The sequence below is a fragment of the Gallus gallus genome, chromosome 5 (genome assembly GCF_016699485.2).
Source record: "Gallus gallus isolate bGalGal1 chromosome 5, bGalGal1.mat.broiler.GRCg7b, whole genome shotgun sequence".
NCBI classification, from domain to species: Eukaryota; Metazoa; Chordata; class Aves; order Galliformes; family Phasianidae; genus Gallus; species Gallus gallus.
The window spans coordinates 53,605,915-53,626,755 of NC_052536.1; the positions used below are offsets into that span (position 1 = coordinate 53,605,915).

The window sequence follows — 20,841 nt, forward strand, 5'->3', positions numbered from 1 at the left end:
TTTACCTTGAGATCGTTCTTGTTAGTATTGTTCTGGCACGTGCAAGCTGTAACAATTAGATGATGGCAGCGCTTGTGTACAACACAGGTGCATACTAGGAAATAAAAGAGGCATGCTGAAAAGAGCTGTTGAAAGACCTGGAACACATCACCTCACAATCTGGTTTCTTTAAAGATCAGTTATATCATCAGGACACAGTAAAAACATGAAAAATAATCAGGAATTTCCAGGATCTCCAAACAAATTTGGAGATTTATCTCCAACCCATTTCAACAGAAATTCTGCACCAGATCATTCACAGCTGCCATAAAATATGGGTGATTCACACAGAAACAACATTGTGAAATGAACCCAAAAAAACTGCCGTTGCACTTCATCACATGGTATTTCATATAACATACACAAACACAGGTCTGAGATACCAAAAGCCATCCCTACATCTCAGTAACACAGTGCCTCTTCCGCTGGATGAGCGCTGTCAATTAGTTTGTCAGTAAGGCTCAGTGCAGTGCTGGATATGAGCTAACTGCAGCAGAATAATGCTATGTCTGGGCTAATCAGCTAGCCCTCATTAAGAGGGCTAGTTAGCCCTAAAGCACAGCTGGATTCTCTGCAGCTCTGAAGCTGGCTTGGCTGGAAGGAACTTGGGTTCCTCCACTCCATAACCCAACACGCACTGTAGTCACCACTAAGAGCCATTGCTACTGACTATGCAAGGAGCTTTTTCTAATGGGAACCATAAGTTGCAGACACATTTCAGAGTCCCACACTATTCTGTTTGTTGTTGATTCAGGCTTGCATTCATCACAGGGATCTGAAAAATAACATTCATTTTCACCTAGAGATTTTATGCAGGATACCTACTGCACAAGGAACAGACTATGTTAAAAGGCCTGAGTGACCATGCACCTGCAAAGCAAGTAGCTCCTCCTTCTTACCACAGAAAAATGGAAAGGAAGAACAATAATTAAGTGTAAACGAGGACCACAAACATCTATCCAGCTACTTAGCCAAAACAGGCATTCAGGCTGAAGTGTTGTACCAGGCCATGAAACTACCCTTTGAAGTCACATCCCTAATTTCACTTTGTGTAGCCACAAAGGGAGAGAAAGGAAGGAGGTGGCCATTCAAACAGAGTTAACAGTCAGACACTGCACTGAAGGGATGCTGGGTCTCAAGCCTAGCTAGGCACTGCATTTCAGGTGCAACTCAGTGGATCTGTGCAGGAGGAACACTGTGGGTGAAACGCAGCAACTGGATCCCTGTATGTTTGCATGAACATGGGTGATTGCTCCTGCATGTACTCACGCCAACAACCTGACAGCTGCTCGGCTTCAGCTGGCTGGGAAAGAATATGAGTGGTGATTTCAGAGAGGCTTGTAAGCAGCAGCAGGGGGAGTGCTCCTGAGACAGCACATCTGACAGACACAGAGTGCAGAAGCTGAGCAACTTACCTTGGCACTGGTATCCCTGCTTCCCAAACACACCCCTGTTCAAAACAAAACATGAACATAATTTAACATCAGAAAGCCAGCCTACCTGTAGACCACTTAGAGAAGAGAGAGTCAAAAGACAAGACGATCCCAAATGACCAGATCCCTGGGGTAAAACTGCCCAGCAATAATGGTGCAATTCAATATGGGCACGACCACAGCAAAGCACTGTAAGGGCCAGAGCTCAGGGCAATGCTGTCAATGTCCATTTATCCCTCACATTCCCCCTCACTCTAGCTTCTAAAATACTCTATTACAACACCCATCCCACTTGTTTAAAGTGATCCCAACAGCCCACACGCTATTATTCTCTCTCCCACTTCACACTCTTTGGAGACATATAAGTTTCTCTTCCTGCTCTGCCTACTCCCCCTCACATATCATCCCACAGCTTACACCTCTGCTGGCTTTTCTGTTCTCTGGCATTTTCTCTAGTTTTTCAAGCAACTCTTTTTCTCTCTGTATTCTCAAAGCCCCACTCAAGCTAACATCTGCAGAGCTTACTTTTTTCCTGAAATAACCTCTGTGCATACAGGCGAGGAACACCATCCTATCCCCACGCTCTCCCTGCTGGCTTTCAGCAACCAACCTACACATCAGCTCTGGCCTCTCTGCAGAAGACTCTGGTTTGCAGTGTAAATGTACCCTGCCAATCACTTTTGTAGCCCATGATGTTCAGCATCTGGATTGGCACGTCCATCCCCAGAATATGAAGGGATGGGAAAGTCTGCACCATCGCTATTGATCCACTCTTACCAGATGAACTCCTTGCAGTGTGAGCAGTAGGTTGGCTGTCGCAGGTAGGTAGCCATGAATTTGTGCCCGTTCACCTGATGCACTCGCCTCCGCATGGCCCGCTGGCGCTTCCGAGTGAGGTTCTTAAAAATGCGATCCCTCTGGAGGGTCCCTATGCAAGAAAAAGCAACAAAAGTTTAGTGTTGTCATGCATAACTGTCACCCCAACTGAAGATTACATTCTTCATTTAGAAATAACAGCGTCTTCCCACTTTTCTCTCCCTCCTCTCCCCTGTTGATTGTGAACAACCCATTGATTCACAATGTATAAACAGACCAGAAGCTCGAGGCTAATGAGTTATCAACACCCACAGCTCTTTGGGTAATAACTTCTGAAAATGTACCTGCATGCAACAGATTGACCAGCTCTACAGGGCAGAGCTGAGCCAAAGCAAGCACTGCTGGTGCTCATCCACCTTCAGTATTTCACGCTGTGCTCCTGTACCACCATGTGTTGTATAGTATGTGCCATTCTCCTCTTTCTCTAGAGAGCCTGTTTCCCAAAGGGTAGACAGTATTTTATAGTTCTAGAGAGTAAGACCTCAGGAGCTGTAGGCATTTCAGAACTCCATCATCTCAAAATTGATTTTTTTTTTTACAAGGTGTAGGTAAGCTGCATTACAGTTTGCAAGCGAAGTTCATTTTACATAAAACAAGTAATTGTTTTATCCTCTTAAAACACAAAGCTGAGCTCTCCATCAAGAAAGTTATTTTCGCACAGCAGCAGTCATCTGACTTGAAAAATTGAAGCTAAAAAGCCATCTGGTTTCTGGGACCCTTGTGCAGACCAGGTCAGACTCATCTGAGTGCCCCAGATCAAAGCCTCATCTGGGCCACATTCGCCTCAGAAGAAAGAAATGAAATTCAGTTTCCAAGTTAGCTGCTTTCCAAGGGATAGGCTCAGGCCCTGCCAACAAGTGCATCTTGGGAACACAAGCTGGGGTCTGCTGCAGGACTCCTGCTTCGAGGGCAAGGTGTTACAGGACGAAAGCCAGCTATTGCCAAACCCATCTGCAGAGATATAAGGGCACAGGAAGAGGCAGGCGGTCTGAAAACTTCCCAGTCCTCTGATCATCCCAGAGCTGCTGAGCAGCAGCAGTACCCAAACACAGCTGTTACCCTACCACTTCATCTACCCACTAAAAGGGGGCAGAGCATTTCCCTGCTTTCAACCGGCTTTGTTGATGCCAAAAACAAAACAAAACAAAACAAAAAAACCCAAAAAAACAAACAAAAAACACCTGTCAACCCAATCAAGGCTTGAAGTGTAGGAGCCCCACATCACAGGCATATTTCCTCGTCCTTTTTGTATGAGTAGAGATAAGGGAAGCCATCCCAACACTGCAGAACCCAGCCACTTCAAAGGGATGCAAGACATGTGATGTATTCCTCTCGGTATTGCCGCACAGGTTTCAAAGCAAAGCCAGCCATAAAGCTCACATTTTCCTGCTGCATCCTCCCAGCCAGTCCAGCATGTGTCCCTTCCCTTACACAGGTACTGATAGGAAACTTCAGACCCGACGACATAACTGTGACATGGAGGTCAGCCCATAAGACAACTTATATTTATTTTTAAAATGGAAGCACGCTATAAATTAGGATTTTCTCATGAAAACAGAAAAAGGATGTGGTATGGCTGATTCAAGCACTCAAAAGAAACATGCCTTTATCACTGCTGGGCTTCAAGCTGTTGCTCACAGAGACGGGTGTAGAAAAGCCTGCACTTCTACGAAGTGCTTAAATATGTATTTAATTCTCACTGAAGTCAACAGAACTCAGGGGACCACAGGAAGTGCCAGACTGAATCAGAACATCGGTCCATCTCTTACAGCATCCTGCCTGTCAGCGGGCAACCAGAAACACATGACGGCAAGATGGAGGAACCCCACAGCTGTGAGGCAATTTGCCTCTTTCCCCCACACAAGATGTCATTTTGATCTCCTTAAGTGAGAGCTGACGTGCAGAGGTTTAATATCCCTTCCCAACATTCAATCATCATTGCACAGTCTCAATAGCCTTGTTATCTGCCCTAGGAAACATGACGAGGAGAACTTCAGGAGGTCAACCAGTTCATCCCTCTTCCCCGAGAGAGGTGAAGAGCCAGCTCCTTCACAGAGCCCAAACTTCACGTGAGAGAACAAAAATAAAAGTGAAGTTTCCTTGTATTATTTTGGAATTTGCCATCTTTAAATCCCAGTGAACATCTCCTTGATCTAGGTGTAAGCATAAATATAGCAGCTTTTCTGGATTAAAGCCACAAACCTCAGTTGGCAAAACCACCAGTCTTGGAGTTCAGAACGTACCTACTTCCAAAAATTGAGTGTTTGTGAGTGGGTGCTGAGCATGTAAGCAAATCACCTAAAGCAGTAGCCCAGTCTCCAGCTTGGTTCATACCACTGCTCCATGAGGAGCCCAGCCCCTCTTGCTCTTAAGGATCATGCGTTCCCATTTACCAGAGTTTAAGAAAACACGTTCCCTATTTGGCTCATGTTGTCCCTGCCCGCAGTGGTGAATCACAACCCAGGCCTGTCCTGAGTCTCTCTTGGCCTCCATCCACTGGCACACTATGGTGCATCATTAATACTTAAAGCATTTCTCAGATTTCACATTTTCCCACACTACACTGCTGTAATGTCTACCAACTTCTTCAGATGCTGCACATCTTCCAGGTGATCCTCACCCATGCTTACATTCACTTCGCATTAAACTCCAACAAATCTAAGCTCTGCAGGGCCTGTACTGTTTCTAACATGCAATCAACCCCTCTGGTTAACTGCTCTCCCACTTCCTGATGGTCTCTGGTGTGAAAATGGGCGGATTGCCCGGCACACCTCGTGGAGGTGGAGACCATCTATCATATGATCTGACTGATCCAAACACACAGCCACATCCCATAGAACAAATCCCCAGCAACTCCACGAGCCACACCACAGAGCGTGTGAGCTCATCCCTCTGACATCAAGGCAGAGTGATTTGGAGATGGTGGAGGAGCACACTGCTGTCAAAGACACCTTCTTGCCAGCAGCCAGCCCTCGTCAAGCAGTGAATCCTCAGCATGCCCTTGGACAGGACGGCCAGCTCAGCAGCAGTCCCCATGCTGGTAACGTCACGGGATATGATGTCAGTGCAGAAGTTTTCCTGTTCATGTTCTGCGTTCTGGAGAGTTTCCTACTGAATTTGTGTTTTCTTCCTGTGTGCTCACAGTGTTTTACAGAACAAAGCTGCTCCAGACCACTTCAGAAGACTCAGACATTCGAAAGCCTCTAATTTCTGGTAAAGCACCAAACCAACGGTTCAGATGTCCAAATACTGCTATAAAAACAAGTAATTTTACCCAGCGACGGGAGCTATCTGCATTCATGGCTAAACGTAGATGTCTGTAACTATGGGGTATTTACTGTGCCTAGCTATGTGTAAAAGCAACCACAAGGTTAAATACTTCCACTTCCCCCATCTCCACTCATGCCTAACACATGCTCATGCCAGCGGTGGACATCTGTACACACTGGCACCTGGCAGAAGTTACCTGCCCTGCCTTCCCAGCCACAGACATCCCTCTCTGCCTCTCCATGCAGATCTTTAGGACAATTAAGTGTAACCGTTGCAATACAGCTACTTATCCATGCCAATGGATGCCATTACCCATTGTTCCATCCAGCGAGCAGCCCTGGCCAGAGCTCAGCTCCTGACACAGGAAGGCCAAAGCAAGCTCTGCTAGAGAGAATTCACTCCTTCACAAATCTTTGTGGAACAGCAGTTTTGGTTTTAATTATTTTATTCTTAAGGGTTTTTTAGCTCTCACGGTGGTGGTGTAACCACAGCAGTACGGGAAAGCTGCACCCTGCAGTAGCTGAAGCCCTGAAGCCTGCCACAACTCAACTAGCAGACCTCACTGCTGCCATAACCACTTGGGTGAAGGTCACCTAGCCACATCCTACCAGCAAGTACTACTGGGGGAGCACAAAAAGGAACACGTAAAACAGATGAAGTAAATGGAAGGCGGAGGGGGAACGTGCACCCATCCTTTCCAGCATTGCTGCAGGAGCTCTCCCAATACGTACCTAAATCAGACTTCTCCACACTGACTGAAAATAAACAGAGGTTAAACCAAGGTGTTTATTTTCCAAGCTGGAACGCATCCTATCTTACAAACAAATCCCTTGTGAAGACTCGATATCATTTAACCAGGAGTTATGGTTAACATCATAATCTCATGGACAGTCATAAACCACAGAAAGCCTTTCTAATTAGAACCTTATAAATGCAACACAGCATCGAAGAGTCGGGTAGCCCAACTCTGAAATGGGAAAAGGATTTAAAAGTTATGACCTAAAGCTGTACTTTCCTTGCTGACAGTTCTGCTTCCCCAGCACATGCACTATAGATTGAAAATCTTTCTTTTTTGCAGATGTTCTGAGTTTTCATTTCAAGAATTACTTGAACACAGGAACCTGCCAAGGGAAGACAGCCACATCCACACAGAACTTGATAACTACTTGAGATTCCTCTTCCACTTCACAACCATCCAAGCTTCTGTCCTGCAGTTTCTGTCAGTTTGTGCACAAAAGCAGATTAGTTCAAATCCCAGTAGTGGTTTATTGCAAAGCAGACACATGGCACATCAAACAGAGGTTGGGACTTATGTTTGAACCAGCTGCTGCTGCTTCCTCCTCTGAAAGTGGGAGACATGTGGTACAAAGACCAAAGAACTAGCTGGTGCTAACAGACTGGGCTGTCTCCTACCAACACTGCCCAGAAAGGCCATTTAATGGGCAGTTCATCTTTTAAGATGCCAACTAGTAAATACTGTCCTAAAGAACAAGGAGGAATAATGATGCTCGGACCCTCCAGAATAGGAGTTTTCCCATTCATCACTATGAAACGGAATTCTCAGCAGTTTTGGAAACGTGCAAGATGTCAAATCATCCTTGCCCCACTCAGAGCACCAAATCACACAAATTCTGCAGTCAAGGCAAGGCCTTTGTTTCTCACACATGTGCTGAAGTAGGGCAGACCCTCCTTCCTTCCCTGCCAGGCTGAGGACAAAAACTCATCTCAGCTCTAAGCAGTCAGTAGTATTAAAGTACGAGGCTGAACGACGATGGTTGCGTGCAGCAGCAGGGAGAACTGGATCAACAAAGTTCAGTCAGTGTTAGTGAGCATGACAGCATTCAGCTACTGCTATAAATCTCACTACAAGCTTATTTCCAGAAAGATACAGCAATGCCAAAGCTCTGCTGGCAGCAGGGCTAAGGATGCAGCAGGAACGGCTGCTTTTTATGTTTGCGTAAGTTCTGTAAGAACACGAGAAGGCAGCTTGAGAAACTTAAAGCAACCAGCAAGGGCATACACTGCTGCCACGCGAGAGTCTACAGACCAACTGTGAATTCTATGCAGGTTATTTTGCATAGTATTTTATCAAGATTGCCATGCAGCTTTTCAGACATGCACAGGGTGGTTCAAAAATACGATTCCCCACACCTGCTTTTACAAATCCTGTCTGGGATTTTTTTTTTTTCTTTTAGTAAGTCTTCTTATGAAAGTTGACAGAAAGCACTGCAGTACGTTGTGCATAGCTGGGAAATATGAATAGAAAGCTTTCTTCATTCAATTCTGCAGTGAGTATGGGAGCATGGAGAATAATAAAAGATTCAATTGAACATGAACAACCTCATGCCACGGAAGATCGGGTTCTGAAAGGGAAATCATTGCATGCCAGCTAGTCTGTATGTGATGGGACAGCCACTCCTCCATGCTTCCCTCTCCCATCTCTTCACAGCCACACCACTGCAAGAGAGGGAAAAGGACGGCTCCATTTTCCATCCTATGTGTGCTTTTTTTCTGCCAACAGTGAGAGATGCTTTCCTTAAGTTCATTTTTATCATTCCATCTCTGCAAGTTTTTGCATTAGTTTGGGGATGTTAACCTCACGATACTTTTCTGAAAGAGACACCAGGCTGGGATGATAACATGCCTCAACGTGCACCTAAAGAAGATGCCAGGTAAGGAGGTTTTTACTGTGTATTAAAGGAGAAGCCTGAGAGAGCAGACATCTGGAATACTGGCCTGAGCACTTCAGAGCCACGCAGAGGCCATAACTGGAAGGCCAGGTCGTACCTGTGCCTGTACCCACCACGAGGCATGCAATACCCACATGGTTTGGAAAAGCAGGGTAGATCAGTTGGTTCACATCGAGCCACAGGGTGGGTAGGAGTTTCCCTCTGGCTGCAGCTGCACGAGATCTCCCAGCTGCTGCTGGGTGGGCAAACACACTGCAGCCCCAGCACCACTACCTGCTCACCATGGATTCCCTCACCCAGTGCCTCCAAGATTATGCCAGCGCAACTCCGTATGCCACCACAGCCCCGTCCTGCCATGCTGAGCTGTGTTAAAGGCAGACAACAACAGAGAAAAGCTGTGATTAAAAAATAAAAATAAAAATAAAAAAATAGGCTGAACTCCACAAACAGCAAGCAACAGCCAGTAATATCTGCTTTGCAGGCAGAGCAGTACATTTGCTGCCTGAACATGAGCCAGCAGTGGGCCCAGGTAGCCAAGAAGGCCAATGGCATCCCAACTGGTATCAGAAATAGTGTAGTCTGAAGGACTAGGGAGGTGACTGTCCCTCTGTACTTGGCTCTAGTTAAGCTGCACCTCAAGATCTGTATTCAGTTTTGGGCCCCTCACTAAAAGACACACACTGAGGTACTGGAGTGTGTCCAGAGAAGGGCAACTAAGCTGTGAAGGGTCTGAAGCATAAGATCCTCAGGAGGAGGAGCAGATGACAGAATGGGGATTGTATAGTCTGAAGGAAGCTCACAGGAGACCTTATTGCTCTTTACAAATCCCTGAAAAAAGGTTGTGGTGAGGTGGGTGTCAGCCTCTTCTCCCATGTAACAGCAACAGGAAGAGAGGAATGGCTTTAAGTTGTGCCAGGGGAGGTTCAGGTTGGATATTAGGAAAAACTTATTTTCCAAAAGAATGATGATGCATTGGCACAGGTTGCCCAGGTGGTGGAGTCACTGTCTCTGGAGGTGTTCAAGACCTGCGGAGATGTGGCACTGAGGGATGTGGTCAGTGGGCATGAATGAGATGATCTTAGAGGTCTTTTCCAGCCTTAATGATCCTATGATCTGCTTGCAAGCTCAGCTTTACCACAAGATGGGGAAAATCTTCCCCTTCACTTGAAGATGTGCAAAGACTTCTAGTAGCATGGTATTTCTTACTGCATTACTCATTAAAGACAAACCAAGTCCTCTCTCTCCTCCCCTCATCACTTATACACATTATTATTTCCTTCTGCTTAAGCAAGTGAATTTCCATTGTAAAGCCTCCTCTCAGTCCCTCTCACCTATTAAACTGAAGAGAAACATGTTGAGATGCGATTTACTAGGAAAGGAAGCCATTTAATCATATTATTCATTAAAAACAGGAAAATAAAACTAACAAAGCAACTTTGACCTCTTCCACGATTAATTCATTCACCAGAAGCCCACAGTGTTAGAAGATTTCAAACTACACTGTGCTGGCTGAAGAGCACAAGTAGCATTCACGGAGTGACAGCGCTAACAGGTCAAAGTTACCAGCACTTGTGCAAAATCCTTGAGAAACATGTAATTGGCACGCTGGGGAAGCAGCAGGGAGATCCTGAACTTTCCCCTGATCCTGATGCCCCAGGGCTTGCGTGTGTTGTAACAACCAGCAACTCCTGCTCATGGGCAGCTCCACGGCGGGATTACAACATGCTACCAGGAGGCCAGACCTACACAGCACGGCACGTGCTCTGAGATGCATCTATTTTTAACCAGATGCATTTTAAAGCCACTTTTAAGTAGATGCTCCAGGGACATCATCCTTCAGGGCTACGCGATCGGCTTCAGGATGAAAGTCAGACAAATGTACTGAAACAAGGTTGCTTACAATTCACGTATTACTGTTTAAGCAATGCAACTTTTCCAGAGAGATACAGGCTGAACATCTGCCTCAAAGAGGGGGCACCAGAAAGATATTCTTTATGTAACATGAGACAAAATGCATAATGAGGCTGGGATGAACACAAAGCCTGCTTTAGCAGCTTGTATCCAGAAGGACTCAACGTCATGCAGCCACTTCATAAATTGCAACCACATTACTCAACATCACAGCCATCCCTGGGATAAAACCTCAAGTTTCCTTATTAAGGGCACTGCACCTTTCATCAGGAAAGCAGAATGTAACCAAAAGCACAACTGGAAACTAGACAGGAAGGAATTAACTGGGAAAGTTAACTAAGTCAGACAAATTAAACACTCCCCGTTCTGCTTCTTGGGCTGCCAACTGCTGTTGCGCAGTAGCGATCCTCAATGCCTCAGCCTTTCCCAAGCCTTTGCTCGGGCTTTGGCTTTGTACTGGCGTGGAAGGATGACCAACGCCTGAATCACCACCACTTCCATGCAACAGCTGGATCCTCCTGGCCAACTGGTCACCCCACGGCTGGGCGGACCCTGCCCAAGCGCTGTGGCCACATGCTCAGCTCTGATTGCACCGCCAATCCCTGCTGCTCTCAAGATTTCCATATGGCAGCTTGCTAATAAGTTCCCGAATTGCAACAACCTTAAGAAGCGGCTTGTTTACCTTGTCGCTCTCCCACGCGGATTCCCACACACCATGGGCTGAGCAAAACGCTGCCACAGAGAAGCACTTGTTAATAATAATAATAAATTCAGCCTCTCGTATTCCAAGCTTACTGCTGACACAAAGATACTTGTCAAAAGGCAGCACCTCTTCTCATTGAGAAGATGACGGTAGCGCAGCAAGGAAACACCTAACCCCTTCCCCAGCTTCTCCCCAATAGGGTTTTCATGCTGCAATACGTATTTCTCCATTTCTGAGACACATTTCTGAGATTTCAAAAGCAGATGTCCCAAATCCATGCAAGTATAGCTTCTAAAAATGCCAGATGCTACATGTAGAGGGAGTTGCTTGCACTGGCTCAAGATCTCTTTCTATGCAAGGAAGGGAGACACTCAGGGTCAGGCTAGACCAGGCTCTTAACATCCTGATCGAGCTGTAGGTGTCCGCTCATTGCAGAGGTGTTGGACTAGATGGCCTTCCAAGATCCCTTCCAACTCAAACAACTCCATGACTCTAAGGACCTGGCAGGTTTCACCAATCCGCCACCAGTACCACCAATCAATCTGATTTTCGCAGCCCCTTCCATTGCTGTGCCTGCCTCTCTAAGGGCTCTCCCATCTCACCCCTCTCAGTTACAGACATTTAACTCAGGATCAAAGTCAACTTCTCCATCAGCTTGTGATAAACACCTCAGTCTTCAGCTCCCCTCTTCTTTTTCCCAGTGCCTCCATGGAGAAGGAACACGTGGAGAGGAAATTTGTTTAGGCTCAAAAGAAACAACATGAAAGTCAGAATGCAGGGCAATACTCACAACAGTGCACTTACACTGATTTAAGCAGCTCCCCTAAATAGCAGCATCCTGCCTCCTTGTTCTCAGCTTGATCAATACCCAAATCTGGTTTGCTGTGCACCCCATAAACAGCTACGCTGGCACAATGTGAGGTGTGAAAACAAGCTGGAAGGAAAATCAGCCAGATTTCATTGTGCTTTCTGTAGGATCTGTGTCACTAACAGCCAGCACAACTGAGCTGCGTGATTGCCCTGATGTGCAACATACCATCAGCTCTTTGGATGGGATATTGGTGCCTCTCTGAAGGACTTGCTTTTCTTACCTTATCCAACATCTGGAGGCGAAACACAGGACCTCAGATAATGCAAAGTGAAAACATGTGCAGGACCAGACAGGGGGCCCAGATACTTCACCACTCTCTTAAGGGCCATGAGCTGTGCGTGATGGAGATGAAATATCTTTCTGCCTTTAGCTGGTCTGCAATTAGACTCTGCATCATGATCACAGAGGAAGACCAAACTTTAGATACAAACTCAAGCATTTCCTTGCATTTTAGCGTTTCACTTTGTAACCTTAGCAATGAAAAGATTTTTGTTTTTAAGATGATCTCTCTAATTTTCTAACAAAACAAAAGCATCACTGAGAACAAGTCCACACGCACTGGAAGCGCAGCAGCTTTCCCCTCCGCTCCCCACCTGTGGCCTTGGGCACACAGCACTGATGACAGAGGGACACACTGGCTCAACAAGTTTCACAGCTAGACGGCAGAAAAGAGCTGAGATTCTGGCATAGAAACCACTCCAGATTCTAGCTACAAACAGGCTCAGCTGGTCTCAGCTCTTTTACTGCTCCCTTTCCTTGTCCCTGAAGCTCCTGTCTTTACTCTCCTCTTCCCACCCCTTGCAGGAGTTCTCCCAGAAAGGTTGCTATCTTATCTCAGAACACAAATTGAAGAGTAGAGAAGACAGGAAAGGTGATGTTTCAATACTGAAGGAAGTCTGGGCACATAAAGAGTTGCATGTAGCTGGTACAAGTCCCCATCCACCTTCCTACCTTGACTTTTGTACCAAGCAGCCTGTCCCAGAAACCTTCCTTCCCAAAGCCTCTCTTAGGATTGTGAGAGAAATCCCCAAGCCTTGCACAGAATCACTTATCTCTAGATATGTGTCCTGGCAGCACAGTGGCAGCCAGCACAGGGCTGCTGCCGTCATCCCCCACCACAGAACCACAATCCCAACCCTCCAGCAGCTTCGTGCTCTGCTCCTTTCAGCCCACATCTGTCACTCTGCTTCACTAGACTACAAACACTCCCTCCAACGCACTGATGTCCTCCAAGGCCGAGCAGATAGGTTTAAGCTCCTCTGCTGACTAACGTCACTTCTTCCAGGAATCACATTAAAATAAAGCAAAATAAAATCTTTGCCCTTCGTCACAGCCAGGAACACCGAAATCCCAGAGCAGATTGCAAGTTTGCATATTTATATCTAGGTTTCAGAGCCTAGACAAAACACAGCCCGCTGAGGAAGTAAAGTTAACCCTAATATTGCTGTTTATGGTACTTATACAATGTCTGAATATCTATGTAATCGGCAGATTTTGGCAAGCTAGTCAGCTTGAGATTTAATGCAATAGCTGCAGAGCAAATTAATCATGTTCCAGGAAACGAAGGCGCTCCTGTGATCACGCAGTGAGCTGCTCACCTCCTGCCTCTGCATTCAAGCTCCTCTGTAACATCAAGCAAAGCACTTAACTTCCCAGAGTGTAGACCTTCCCTCAGACAAGACAAAGCAGAGGTTTACCACCTTACTGAAGATGTCAACCAGTCACTTCCAGTAATGGTATTTTGTAGCCCAAATGCTGTTTCTCAGAATATTCAGAGGTACTTCGTTTTGAACAACACCTCCAAAGTGTCCCTCATAGAATCACAGAATCACTCAGGTTGGAAAAGACCTCAAAGATCATCAAGTCCAACCACAACCTAACCATACTACCCTAACTAACAACCCTCCACTAAATCATGTCCCTGAGCACCACATCCAAATGGTTTTTAAACACATCCAGGGATGGTGACTTAACCACCTCCCTGGGAATCCCCGGCTTTGAAATTCTCTCCTTGGACCTTTAATGTTGCTGAAAAGCTTTAACATCCTAGTGTTTCACTCATGGGATTGCCCTGTACTTGTTAACGTGAAAGATACCTTCTGAGGTTGAGCAAGGCTGAGGCTGTCCTCCTGCCTCCCATACAGAAATGCTCAGCATCTGTGGATGATGCTCCTGGTCTCTGTAAGAACACGGTCTTCTCAAGAGTGTCCTTTGGGTGGCCTTTTCCCCTGTAGGACTCGATGCTGTTCTGATCTATTTTCATCTGGAAGAGTAGAGCTGAGCCAACACAGAGCGCAACTGGAAACCCCTTGTCTGCAACATGCATGCATGTGGCCAGTGTAAAGCAATCAGGTATTGGGGAAAAAACTACGAGGGTATAGAAAAGCACCCCCCTGCTGCTCCGTCACACAAGACTTTGGGAAGTCCTCTACATTTTCAGACTGTGTGCCTGAAACAGCAAAACAATTTTTTACCCTGTCTTGGACTGATACTGCCTGCTTAGATCAGGAGGTTCTCTGTGCAGTGTCTAATATGTGCCTCAAAGTTGTCCAGTTTGAGCTAGCAACCCAGAACAGAAGGGCGGCTCAACACACTGGAGGCTGAGATCAGGACACCTTCCAGTCTCGGTTCCTACTTTCAAATAACTATTTCCTTTCCTTTAAAAAGCAGCATGAAAACAGACTTTGCTGCAGTTCAGAGAGCCAGTAAACATCTTTCTTTCCTCTCTCTTGTGCAAGAAGCTAATAATGTACCTGCAAAAGAAGTTTGGTGTGGCTGAGGAGCCACACTTCAGCACACAGAGAAGACTTAGCACAAAGGCAGCGCCGTTTCAGACTTCAAGGCTGCAGGCCTTACTGGTGCCTGCCTGAGGAAATGCTGTTTCTTAAGACAAAACCCATTTAACACTAGGAAAACACGTTCTGAGAAAAACAACAGCGAAAGACAAAGTGCACAGTACTTGAGAACAAACCATCCCAAGTACACCACGTGACAGCCACAAACTAAAGAAACATTTCCTGCTTCAGAGGCAGCTTTGGGCTCCCATGCTGCCACAAAGCCTATCTACATTAAATATTGAGCAATGGGTGCTATATCTGCTCTACCAAGTCACCAGGTTCTTCAATAATCTCTTTGTTCTATTTCTTGCCCAGAACACAAATTTATCTTTGTCTTTCCTGACACTGAAATTAAAAAAGAAAAAACCCAACCATAACTTACCTCACAACACTGAAAATAAAACTGAACATCACGCCAGGATTATCACTCGGAGTGGCAACGTCAAAAAGAAAAAGACAAATGATAACAGTTTGAAACACTAAAATAGAAGCTCTTCATTTTCTATGGAGCTTGCTTCATTCACTAATTCAGTCAAATAATTACTTTGTCTTAATTTCATTAGCTTTGCTCAAAATAGCAAACAGCAAGAGAGGTGCCAAACAGAGGGCAGAGCAGCCCAAGCTGCAGGCAGAGCTCCTCCATTCTCCAGGCACCCAGCCTGGCCTTGCTGCACCAAAGCACGGCTGCTTGCTCACAAGTAGCAGTGCTAACTTCTCACCCACGTCCAGAAGTGCTAACAGCATAAGTCGTTCACCTGCTATCATTGCACAACCCCAGCCCACCCCCACCATGCCCACATCCCCCAGTGCCACGTCTCCATGGTTCTTGAACACCTCCAGAGACGGTGACCCCAGCACTCCCTGGGCAGCTGTGCCATCCATCACCACTCCTGAGAGTTATTTTTCATAATATGAGAATGAAGTAATAGCATGAGCACTAACAGACAGTCACTAACACAGTGCTGGATTTTAAAAGAAGTAAAGAAACACAAATAGGTAAAGAAGCCCACCCAGCCTCACCCCTGCCTCCTCAGGGACATCCTCCCCAGAGCAGAGCCAGACCCAGGCAGACACTTGGAGCTGGGCTTCCAAACACAGCACTGCCCCCTCTATCCATGCCAAAATACCTCAGGAGGCAGTGACAGATGGACATATAAGAATTTACAGAGGACTAATCTGTAAATCTGTGCCAACTGTACCTTTTCTACAGCACGCTCATCTTCAGACTGCGCGAATGCTTCTTTTGGATATACTGCACGCAGTCACGGAAGCACCATCCTTCTCTGTTCTTGTTATAGATAAAGTAGATCCAAATTAAATTTTTGGCCAGAAGATCTATCCATCAAACAGAAAACAACCACTTCCAAAACCAAAGAAAGTACAAGCTGCCAAAACCACCAGGACCATCTATTTTGGGTAGGTTTTCCAGGACAGCCAAGTAATTGAGTTGGGTGTACCTAACCCTTTTTAATTCCCTCCTCCCTTCTCTTTAGTTATTTTTTCGGTCTTTCACTTTACTGGAATTACATGATGGTGCCTGAGACTTGGTGAACCTGGCTCTTTTCCTAAGCAAACAATTATCTTTATAAAAAAGCACCTCTGAAGTGATTCACGAATGATGCTCAGTCAGCTTTTGCAAAGGAAGATGCTCCCCACAGCACACACCAGTTCCACCACATTATCCTCCTGTCTCTACCACCTACTGGAAGCAGTGGTGAAGAGATGCTGTGAACACATGAGGATGCCTCTAGGAGCGGGTCTATGGGCACTACCAGATCATTCTTTCTTTTAATCTTTGGCACCTATCACTACTGCTTTCTAAGCTGGAAACACAGTGGAGTGGCACACTTAACTCATGAGTCACAAGAAGTAGAACAGAAGTCCTAAACATCATATTACTTGAAATACCACATGGGTCTATGTGCTACATTGATGGAGTCTAATGCAGACTCCTAGAGTTGGGAGAGGCAGTTGGGTTTTATGTATGCAGACAAACACAGCCTTCAGGCCAAGCCGGCCATACCTACCAGTAAAGATGTGGAAGCGGTTGCCATCTATGTTCAGACAGACAAGGGGAAGCCATCTTTTGTGCTTTTAAGTTGTGAGTTATTCACAAGATAGTGTGACTCTGCATTTCCAGAGAAAAAAAAATAGAATAGAGCACAATTTCATGGAAAAATACCTCATTGTTTTGAGAAGGCAATCTCAACTAATGCTTCAATGTCCCAGCTTGGAAGAAGTCAGTATCTGCACTTAGACCTGCTTTGGATTAAATGTGTACTTGTAAACTCTAAGGGTGACCACGCATGAAACTAATCAGACAAGGAAAGCCCCAAGAGCCATCCCTGATCTCCTTGTTCTGTAAATTCACATATCTTCAATTGCTAGAGAGGAAATAGAACTATACTATTTCCCATTTCCCTCTGAAAGCAGTAGAAAGATTTGACTTCATCTCACCCTGTTAGCAACAAGTCCTTACAGTTTAGACTCCAGTACAACTTTCATCCACACGATGGATTTATGCTCAGGTCCAACAGTCCTGGTCAGCCTTGCTTTAAGATAAGAGTTCACATACGGATTCACATACAATTCACAACACAGAGTTCACATACAGACAGAAAAAGGTGCACCCTTTTTGGACAGATACAGAACAGAAAGTTGAAGTAATACTACGTGGCTTGGCCAGATTTATATAGAAAGTGAATTTCACTGGAAAACTGAACACAGGTCTTCCCCGCCCTGCTGCAGTGCCCTGCCAAGCGGACGTTCTCTCTTCCACTCTTATTTTCTAGCCCTTTGAAAATAAGGGAAACAAATCACATCACTGCTGTGGTGAGAAGCCACTGGTTTTTACTATAAATAAAATCACACCATTTGACTTCACGTATCAATCATAGCCTATGACCATGAGGATACTCTACAAACCCAGAAAGCACTGGTCATCACTGCCTTCACTCCTACCTTTCCTTCCTAGCACCACCACTACATGCTGTATCACTGGACTAGGACAGGGGCTGCCAGAGCACCTCATCCTCCATCAGCTCAGGTCCAAGCCAATATCACTGCCATTCATCTCACCTGTTGCCTTGAGCCAACACTGCATGAAGAAACCCCTACCCCTTTGCAGCCAACAGTCTCTGTTCCCCACGCACATGACCCACATTTTCCCCAGTGCATCATGTTTTTCAGAACAGCTCCATTTAGGTACATCTAAGGCAACGTGCTAGCCTGGGGGTTCCTTCTGCTAAGTCAAGGGAAGGTCCTGGCAGCACCTCTGGGCATTGTTCTCCTCCTTTCTTGAGCTCTGGTTGCTAAACAAGAGATAACAGCAACAAAAAAGTGACTAAGGCTCTTTCAGTCTTCCAAGATGCCCTTCAAGAATTTGTTCTTCCTTCTGGTGGTCATTTTCAGACATGCAGCACAGAAAATAAAATGCAGTTGTGCAACTGTTACCTCAGGAATAGGCAGTGGGACCACAGAGGCACACAAAGCCACACCAGATCTACCCAGTTTTGTTTTGAAAACATCTACTCAGGAAAAAAAAAAAACAAAAAACCAACAGCTGGATACATACTGATTCAGGTTCAAATGCTCTAAAAGGACACAGCTGCACAAAGCAGAGCTCTCCTGTGCATCACCCAAAGGAAGCTAAGTGCTTCACTCGCAGCTACCTGTGCGCTAGCATACAGCAGCCTACAGGCTCAGCAGGAGTGGCAGAGCTCACCAGAGGGTCACAGCAAATCACAAGCTTAGATGCAAACCCTTGTTTGAAATACACACATATTCCCATGATGGAACAAGAGAACGCATTAAAAACATTAAAAATCCAACATTCCAAGACTGCAGGCAAAGGGCAGTGGAGCAGATCTTGCCCTGATTCTTGGCTTCCATACAGGAGATACCTCCCAAATACAGTTTGAGGCCACAGCTAAAACAAACAACAACCATGAAGTAGGCCTGAGGAAAATAATTTGCCTACTTTGGAGGCCCATTCCAGACTTCCTGGGCTTCTCCAGCAAGGCTCACATCCATGTGTACATCAAAGTTCACTGTTATCACAGTAAAGAACAAGGAATTAAAACCACCACACTATAAATGATAGTTATGGGAAAAAAAAAAAAAAAAAAAAAATCTGCCCAGATACTTTTTCAGGAATTCTAGGATTTTTTTTTGTGCAAAAGTTGCCCTATGTTTCCTCTGCAAAGTGAACTCCAGAGACAGAAATACATGTGAAGGAGATGGGAACCATTATGGAATGAAAGTCACCCAGAAGTTTTAAGCTTGTTCTACGTGCTCACTTGCCCTTCAAGAAGCACTCAGGTAAAAAGTACACGTGGCAAAAACAATCTATTTGAAGGACAACCTCAGATAAATAAATCAGGCTGAGTGTGACACAAATCCCCAGGTCCAAGATCAGAGCAACAGCAGAGCAGATGGACTGCAGCACACGAGGTTAGCAACAGCCCTATCCTAACTTCCAGCCACTCAAGAATCCTCTGTGTGCAGTAGCATGCAACCTGTGTGGGAAATGCCATTTGTTTATATGTCACTTGGTAACTGATGGCAATAACATACACCGAAGGTGAACCCTTTATGGAAACAAGCCAAAGAAACTCCCTTACCTTCTGTGAAGCTGCCGGTAAGAGTAATGACGACAAACACTTTCCCTTCTGGTTCCAAATCCACCTGAAAAAGCAAAGGCAACATTAGAAGATTGTTTTTCAAGGCAGAGAGTCACCTTCTCAGGATTTTGCAGGACAAGTCCTGCCAGCATTTGATAACATAGAATCATAGAATGGCCTGGGTTGAAAAGGACCACAATGATCATCCAGTTTCAACCCCCTGTTACGTGCAGGGTCGCCAACCAGCAGACCAGGCTGCCCAGAGCCACATCCAGCCTGGCCTTGAATGCCTGCAGGGATGGGCCATCCACAACCTCCTTGGGCAACCTGTTCAGTGCGTCACCACCCTCTGAGTGAAATAGCTGCATGTAGCTCTGGGCAGCCTGGTCTGGTGGTTGGCGACCCTGCACATAGCAGAGGGATTGAAACCAGATGATCATTGTGGTCCTTTTCAACCCAGGCCATTCCGTGACTCTATGAACATGTGAAGCTCCACGTACTCTTGTGCACACCCTTAACGTTACAAGAAATTAAGCACCCATCACTCAAATAGTTCAGCACGTCCATGAAAAAGGATGAATCAAGTCCCCAGTTTTTTAAGGAGCCCTAAATGCTGAACGGTCTCAATCACGCTAGAATAACATCACATTCTCTCAGCAGATTCATGTATAACTGCCTGGTGAATAATATGCATATTTTTTTCCCTACTGTATCCTATCCCATTACAAATTTTTCAGTCTCTCAAAATACCATCATTGCTGGGGTAAACTCCTATTTCTGATATCAATCATCTTTTGACTTAAGACCACAGAAAACAGGAAATTAGGGTTGTTCCCTGAAGACTTCTAATTTAGATTAAAAGAGACACAGAATGTTATTTTAGCAACTTTCAGTTGGAATTTTTAATTAAGATCTTGCCCCTGGTTTTGTTTTGTTTTTTTGTTTGTTTGTTTGTTTTTTTTGCTAAAAATTACTTGGTGAACAAAGTCACAGCTAAGAAATACCTGAAATTTGCGTCAGGCTGCTCACACAGAAATCTCACTTAAACAAAGGCACACTCTCCACATGCAGCCCCAAACTGCAAAGACAAAATTAGCAAAGAGGAGCTTCACACCTCGTGGGTACTGATGATCAGCAGAACAGGAGCTCTGAAAATAGAGCCCTCTCAGCAGAATGACTAAACGCGATCATTTCTAACTGCATTTGCTCTCGTGCTGTTGCTGTTGCCTTCTCTTTGTTCAAAGTCTGCGTTGCTGAAGTAGCAAAATTGTTCTCAAGTTATTAAGAATTTGTTAGTATGAGTAGAAGTAATATTGTTAAGGAAAGGAAGAGAGAACATCCTATTGACACAACTTCAGCAACAGACCAGAAGAGACATCCCTATTAATAGGATGCAAACCATGGGAATTAGAACTGCTTGGGAAAACCCTGTCATAACGTTAATTTTGTGGGTGCCACATTTTCCAATCCCTAAAGAAGACCTCAGCAAAAGTTTAAACATTTAGCTTTGCCTCAGGATTAATTTTCAGTTTGCCTGGACTGACTACTGGACTGGCTGTGTTTGAACAGCCCCCTACCTCTGCTAATAA

The 20,841-nt window shown here is 45.4% G+C and overlaps 1 protein-coding gene across 2 annotated transcripts in view; it reads right to left on the reverse strand.

Moving 5' to 3' along the window:
* Positions 1-20,841, reverse strand: part of PRKCH (protein kinase C eta) — a 105,317-nt gene that overhangs the window by 61,711 nt on the left and 22,765 nt on the right. For both annotated transcript variants that reach the window (XM_421417.8, XM_015287908.3), the window contains exons 2-5: positions 19,253-19,316; positions 2,250-2,400; positions 1,455-1,489; positions 6-94 (exon numbers count right to left, since the gene is read on the reverse strand). In XM_421417.8, the coding sequence (XP_421417.4) occupies positions 6-94; positions 1,455-1,489; positions 2,250-2,400; positions 19,253-19,316 (339 nt within the window). The remainder of the gene's footprint in view (positions 1-5; positions 95-1,454; positions 1,490-2,249; positions 2,401-19,252; positions 19,317-20,841) is intronic.